The following is a 7,764-nucleotide window of genomic DNA, read 5'->3' as shown; positions in this document are numbered from 1 at the left end:
ATTGAGTTAACTAAGTGTCACCCTTCCCTAGTTAGTTCTGCTAAACGGCTCAAGAAGAGAGATGGGAGTATTTCCGAGACGATAAACTTATTGTTCGAGGTCGAGTTAACCAAGTGTCACCCTTCCCTTGTTAATTCTGCTAAACGGATTCAAGAAGAAAAATGGGAGTACTTTGGAGACGATAAACTTATTGTTCGAGGACAAGTTCAATAAATTCTCTTTTTGTGAGATCATCCATATTCTGTTGGAATCATTAATAATATTTTACTATTCAGAAAAACGGCTCATGTATGATTAAAAAAAATAATGGGCTTAAGAGTTAAGAGTATTAATATATGGTACCCAAAAAGGAATAAGGAGAAATTATATGTGCTCAAATAAGGAGAAAATTATATGATCCTTCTTTACCTACCACACACTGTGGATAGACTTCATTAGAAGACTTGGAGTTTTCCCGTCAAGCTTTAATTTATCTCCTACATAGCCTTTAATTTCTGTGCGTAAACTTTGTTAGATCACACTCATGAATTCTTGATGGTTCCAAGAAAAGTATAAACAAACTACTTGGATGCATCTCTTGAGATATATAGATAGATTATATTCTGAGCTTCTTAAACATTTCGTTCGCTGTGTTTAATCGATCGATCAATCTTCCTTCAATATAATGGCTATTTCTCTTGTCACTTTACTAAATACAATAGACTTCCATTTTCTACAACCTCTTCCTTGTTTGAGTGTTGATGATAGAGAAATAATAATGATCAGATCTTTGTGTAAGAAGCTCCGATTTTTGCAAGCCTTTTTGGAGGATTCTCAGAAGAAGAACATCAACTGCCCCGCATGGAGAGGCTTGGAGACAGAGATCAGAGATGTAGCTGCTGAAGCGGAGAGCAAAATTGAATTAGAATTATATCAACTCTACAACGAGGAAGATGCCCCTGTTGAGCCTTATCAGAGTCTTCATCAGACCTTGCAACAAGTAACGCGAGACATTGAATCTCTTGAAGGGAGGATTATTCAGATTCAGATTGAGAGCAATCGCAATCACTCTGTAGAGCCGCCAAGAAGAAACGCAGCAATAGAGAATATCAAAGCTGATTGCTCCTCCAAACGTTCTTCAGAGCCCAACAATGTAATGGTAGGATGCGACGATGAGTTTGAAACCATCAAGCACAAGCTCATTTCAGATTCAAAAAACCTGGAAGTCATCTCAATCACAGGGATGGGAGGCATCGGTAAGACTACTTTAGCTCAAAGAGTCTACAAAGATGAAGCTGCAATTGCTTCTTATTTTGACATTCGAGCATGGACTACTGTATCTCAAGAACACAATCTTAGAGAAATACTCTGTGACCTTCTCGGTTCCAATGACACCAACCTAGATGTCTCTCATCTAGAAAGTAAACTACGCCAAAAGTTGTTGGGTCAGAGATATCTCATTGTTATAGATGATATATGGAGCATTCAAGCATGGGATGCCATTCATAGATGTTTCCCAGAAGAAGATTTCAGAAGTCGAATATTACTGACTACACAGCTCAAACAGGTGGCTAACTATGTTAGTTCTGGTAACAATCTTTATTCCATGCGGCTTTTAAATCTCGATGAAAGCTGGGATTTATTTTACAAGAGAGTATTTGTAGAAAAAAGATTTCCCCTTGAATTTGAGAAAGTTGGTAGATGTATTGTTGAAAAATGTCAAGGATTACCTCTAACCATTATAGTGGTTGCTGGGCTTCTTTCCTCATCCAACAAGCCATCACTAAATCAGTGGGAGAATGTTGTTGCAAATTTGGATCCTTTGCTTAACACTGATCCCGAAATGAAATGTTCAAAAATACTCTCACTAAGTTACAACCACTTGCCTCTGCATTTGAAAACTTGTTTTTTATACTTTGGAATTTTCTCAGAAGATGAGGCGATTAAAGTGAAAGAGCTGATTAAGCTATGGATTGCAGAGGGATTCTTAAAGATAGAGTTGAATAAAAGCATGGAAGATGTGGCATATGATTACTTACAGGATCTTGTGGACAGAAGTTTAGTTCAAATTGATAAGTGGAGTTGTTTTGACAACAAAATAAAGTATTGTAAGCTCCATGATGTGCTGCATAGCTTTAGCTTGAGAGAGGCTCAGAGGGCGAAGCTTTTGTTTGTTATAAAGGGGAATAATAATGTGCATGAGCTTGGATTAGCAACAAGCAGCTCGGACCGAAAAGCTTGCTGTCGGGTCGTTAGTGATCAATTAAGCAATGAGCCAATTAATCCATCAAGGTATACGAGTCATACATCCCATGAATTGCGTTCTTTCCAATATCATCAAGGTATAGGTATTTATTACCGCAAGTTCATAATACTTCCCAATTCTAAACTGCTAAGGGTGTTGGACATTCGTCAATATAGGCTAAATGACCTACCAAGGGAAATAGAAGATCTTGTTCATTTAAGATACTTAGCCCTAAGGATTAGACTGAAAACTCAATATACTATTGCCTTTATTGATCACCAGTGGTGTAAGCTTCGATGTTTGCAAACTATCATTATTGATGGTTGTTGGCCTTGTTTTTCACCAAATAATATTTTGGGTATGCCACAAATAAGGCATGTTCATTTCTCCAAACGAACTCTTCATCACTTCCATCTCCTAAAGTTGGTTCAAGAAAATCTACAAACTCTATCTTGGTTGAGTCTACCTCATCGTTTGCGAACTGAGCCAGACTTCAAAGGGATTCCAAACGTAAAGGAACTTGGAATTCAGTTAATGGACTATAAGGATTGTTACGACATGCATTCTTTAAGTAAAGAAACTTGGGATTTGCTACCACCTATTTCAATGGAAGGTCTTCTCAAATTGAATCAGCTGGAGAACTTAAAATTTAAAACAAATCAATGGTCTCCGATATGTGACATCAAACTTCAAAAAGTTTTTCCACCAAATCTCAAGAAATTGACCTTCAAAAGAACATATTTTTCATGGGAGGATATGACTATTATTCACACATTGCCTAACCTTGAGGTTCTAAAATTGAGATACAATGCTTTCTGTGGCCCAGAGTGGAAAGCAACAGGAAATGGCTTCTGCAAATTAAAGTATTTGGAAGTTACTGGACATTCAACCCTCGAGCATTGGAGTGTGGATGCTGATCATTTCCCCATTCTTGAATGCATATTTCTTAATGACTGTGATCATTTGGTGGAATTTCCAACTGGTTTTGGTGAGATTAACACATTGCAGTTAATTCATTTAAAGCATTGTTCGTCCAGCCTTGTGACTTCTGCTAAAAATATTCAAGAAGACCGGCGGGATTTTGGTGACGATAAACTTGTTCTCCGTGTATTTTATACTCTCCCAGAGCCAAAGGTAATATTTTCTAATTTAATTTGCAAACTAGCAATGTTTCTGAGCCTGCCTTGTGATTCAGTGTGTTGGTTATTTTCTTTCAACTTTATTCTCATTTATTCCCTTCATGTTTCTTCTACTTCCAAAAATGTTGAATATTCTCCAACCCTAAGCCCTGCCCCGACAAAACATGTGGGAGGAGATAAATCACAGTAACTTAGTGGCTAACAATAATCATGTTTCTTATTTTCTAGGAATTTATTGAACGTAATAGTTTTTCTTGATGGATGGAACCTGATACCTCTACTAAATGGAGCGCATGCGGCCTTTACCCCAATTGGTTAGACATTTGGTTCAAGAACTAGTTTTAATTTTACTTAATTGATTTAAGTCGATCAGTTACATTGGTGCATATATTTCTTTATGAACTCAAGAACTGAATGGCTTCAACATGTTAAATTTTGGAATAACTTATGGTTTGTTTTGATTTGCTTTCACGTCCTCTTTAATTTTGTACTTAGATTGTTGTATCCCTTGCATTCCATCTCATGACTAATTTGTAATTTTAATTTTGTTTCTGCTAGGGATATATTATATATAGTACCATGCATATGATTTCTTATGACAAAAATATATAAGTCAATGTTGTGAGAAAACAAAAACACAAATCTCCTCCACATTCATTCAACTTAGTTATAATTTAATATTTCAATTTCTTTTTTACCTTCATTTATACTCCGATCCCTATATATTTTATTAATATACTAATAGATTTTTATTGTTAGTGTTATAGGTCGAAATTGAGAGGGGAAGATCACAGGGTGACAAAACAGGTACTGTATATATGAGTGTGATGTATTTGTGAAGATAAAAGTTTGGAAAATAAATTACGGACTATATTCATTATTTAACTTTTGTTTTTATGATGTAAACAAAACGTATGCACAATAAAAAATTTTGTGTGCACTAATTTAATTGATATAATAATATAAAACTGGTTGGCTCGTTGAATCCCGCGGTGATTGGCTCGTTGCTGAGGTCTAGGCTCGTAATATATCCTGCACCATTGCACCCCACACCAGGCCACTTGCAGCAGTCATCCCTTAATTTCATCCCACTGCACCAGTTTTGTTGAGGCCAAAGGATCAAAAGTAAGATTACTTCGTATCTGGAGAAGCGAAGTCTTCTGGTCTAGAAGACACTGACCCAATGCACACATTACATTTATCCTGAATAAATTTGAGAAAAGTAGTACCACTGTAATAATCTTGGTAAACATTCAGCACCCTCATTTTATCACCAGATCAAGAATCTGCTGATTCTTACATAGGCATATCAGAAACTGAGAAACAGATTTCTTAGTTCTTGAGGTGTAGAAGAGCTGAAATAGGACATCTAAAAACATAAGAACCACAGATATTCCAATCAGCGGGCCACACTCTTTAAAGGATTGAAATTAAAGCAAAGCTATGTGGCATTTATACTGACTTGTCAAGTCAACCGAGCAATCAAACAGTGTTGAAAATTTATACTATAGAGGACTATTAAGACCCATCATAACCATCCATAGAAATTTAATAAATGGTTGAGATTAAATGATATTATTCCCCATGATCAAGTCAGATTTTAAGATGAAGGATAAATTAGTCCATTACTAATTTTCTGTGGACTGAAATTAAGGAAAGGAAATATTTAACTTATGGACGTGCATAGCAATTATAAATATGGTAGTAAATGAAATGCAATGGAATTAACATCAGAAAAAGGGCCATGTATGGAATTCCCATTTTTGATTTATAATTTGCAAATATGCGGCCAGTTGAAACGAATTATTATTAGTTTACGGTTTTTTTTCCCATATAATTTGAGCCGTTTACAGTTTTTTTTTCCCATATAATTTGAGCTTATGTTTGATATACACGCTAGTTTTAATTCAAGGCCAAAATAGATATTTTGTGTGCACAGTCTGATATATTGTGAGCCAATCGTTTATATATTGTGTGCCACCAATATATTGTGTGCCATATATGCTATACGAGGAATAAAATTCAAAGGTGCAAGAGTATGTACAGTTATTTTACTAGTTTTTATAATTAAAGCACAATGAAACTTATAATTGAGATAGGTAACAAAAGATGGAATTGTTTGCAGTTATTTTTTTACAGCCAGCTGAAATAGGGAACAAAATATGGAATCAAAAGCATGAAATGTACGGCTTGATTTAGAGCAATATTAATTGTTTGCTTTTATTTTCAAATATTGTAGAATAATGAAATGAATGTGTATTTTCATCTAAGCCATGTGTTAGTTGTTTGTCTACCGTTGAAAACTGCATGCATAAACTTGAGCAAACTATGGGAAAAATGTGTGCCATGTTCGGTGTTTTTGTGTGCCCTAGTTTCAATGGTGTGTGCCGGCGTTAGAATGGTGAATACCAAGAATAGAAACTTTTTTATATTACAAAATGTTAAATTGAAAAACACGCACAATCAAAGTTTTTAGAGGTATGTGTATAAGGAAGTGTGGAAATATAGTACTTAAATATTAAAATATTTTTTTTTGGTGAATAAGGGGGACCAAGGGTCCCGAGATTAGTGACGTCGGCTGAAGGCAAGGCCCGAGGCGTCCCGCTGGAGAAAGTCCGTCAAACCTTCAGGCGGGTGGTCTAGAATAGTTGTTCCAAAAGGTGAGCTTTGACCGAGATTTGCCAAATAGTCCGCACATTGATTACCTTCTCTAAAGATGTGCACAACTTTACAGTCTTGAAAGTGATCCAGGAGTAACTTACAATCTGTAACAAGCATGTTGGAGTTGGTCGTGGTCATCCCATCTTTGCGTAGCACTTGGACCATGGTCTCAGAATCCGTTTCAGCGATGAGTTTGGAGACTCCTCGGTTTTTTGCAAGGAGAAGGCCTTCCCGAAGACCCCATAACTCTGCTAGGAAGCTGTTCGCGATCCCAATGTTACAAGTATAGCCAGCTAACCAATTCCCTCTGTGATCCCGCAAGAGTCCTCCCGCGCTCGCAAGGCGAGAAGAAGCCTTCATGGCACCATCGGAGTTTAGCTTCGTGTAGTCCGCTTCCAGGGGCGGCCATGCGACCCAAATCTGTCTCGCGGTCAGAAGCCCGGTTCTCGTAGCAAGGAGACGGCGAGCTTCAGTTGCATCCATTCTACTGCGACTGAGTATGTCTTCAGGAGTTGGGAGGTTGCTATCAAAAACTGTAACACCCCAATTTCTGCTCCGACAACTATTACAATATGCGTAATATAACGCTGTGGAAGCTTATATATCTTACAGCAGTAAACTGGGTGCTACCGCCACACTTAGAGTGAAGCCTATCACCTCTTTGATAAAACTTCCACTCTAAGTGCACAGGCTAAAAGAAACACACTCAACATCAACACCCCAAACATCAAAATATAATATTTTAGGCATATATATTAATATCAAAAGGTATTTATAAGAATTTGCCCGACGGCTGTTATTACAAACTCCGGGTCCTCCACAACCTAACAAACTAGAGTCAGCCAAAACTAAGGTTACCAAAAGATATTTACTGGGCTGACTGGGGTTGCTGGAGTATAGTCAGGGGATGCTGGAGTATAGCCTGGAGAGTAGCCTTGAGAATAGGGTGGAGAATACGGGTCTCTGCCCGACGTGTCATGCAAAGTCTGACCAACAAAAGTAGGTCCCGGGCAAACATGATCAGGAGTGTTTGCCGGGCTACAGGATCCTTCACTGGATGACATCTGAAATGACGTACACGGTGAAGTGTAATTAGCACAACGGCTAAGTAAGGTAATCCATTTGTCACTTCCATCAGATAAAAGTTTTGACAAATAATTCATAAGGGTAAATACACATTACCAAATATGGTGTCCATGCCTTTCATTACTGCAATCAACAATTAATGCCATATAATCACAAGCATATAATGAGTATATAAGTCACAACACATTTCCTTATCAAACTTCCTAGTTCATCAAACTAGGTTGCCTTTGATTTCTTTTCATACAGGATAGGTTTTCAGAACTATCCCTGTCTATCACACATGTCAATGCCACAATTATGACTTCTAGTTGTCTTCAATTATGAAAACGTTACTTAGTTTCTGACTAGAAGCAAGAGACCTTATTGAGGATACAAGTTTCTTTGACTAGACCGAAATCGGATCTGGACATGGGGATTACGGTCCTGCCCCAAGTCTCGTTCGTGATCCCTTGGACGAAGGTTCATCATTATGGTCCCTAGTTTGGCCCCACCTAGGTCCATAAAGCTGATACCAACCCGAAAATGACATGAGTATCTATACTTAAGTGTGCACACCCCCACGGCCTACGCCTGACTGAGTGATATAGAAAACTCCCCTGCGCCTGACTGAGTGACGCAGAGCCTCCCTACGCCTGACGAAGTGACGTAGAGACT

At 37.7% G+C, this 7,764-nt stretch overlaps 1 protein-coding gene across 5 annotated transcripts; it reads left to right on the top strand.

The window, feature by feature from the left end:
- The first annotated feature begins 486 nt into the window (after positions 1-486).
- On the top strand, positions 487-4,348 carry LOC116002550 (putative late blight resistance protein homolog R1B-16). 5 transcript variants are annotated; one of them, XR_004094498.1, is made up of 3 exons: positions 487-3,358; positions 3,592-3,677; positions 4,131-4,348. XR_004094498.1 is itself a non-coding variant. In XM_031242720.1 (2 exons), the coding sequence occupies exons 1-2, from the start codon at positions 665-667 to the stop codon at positions 4,200-4,202; spliced, it is 2,766 nt and encodes a 921-aa protein (XP_031098580.1). In that variant the 5' UTR covers positions 487-664; the 3' UTR covers positions 4,203-4,348. The 5 variants fall into 5 exon arrangements, 2 of the variants coding, with proteins under 2 accessions (XP_031098580.1, XP_031098581.1); XR_004094497.1 differs by having other exon boundaries at positions 4,123-4,348; XR_004094496.1 differs by having other exon boundaries at positions 487-3,677; positions 4,123-4,348.
- The last annotated feature ends 3,416 nt before the right edge of the window (positions 4,349-7,764 follow it).

This window comes from Ipomoea triloba, chromosome 13, assembly GCF_003576645.1.
Source record: "Ipomoea triloba cultivar NCNSP0323 chromosome 13, ASM357664v1".
Classification (NCBI taxonomy): domain Eukaryota; kingdom Viridiplantae; phylum Streptophyta; class Magnoliopsida; order Solanales; family Convolvulaceae; genus Ipomoea; species Ipomoea triloba.
This window is presented reverse-complemented; position numbering and strand designations above follow the sequence as displayed.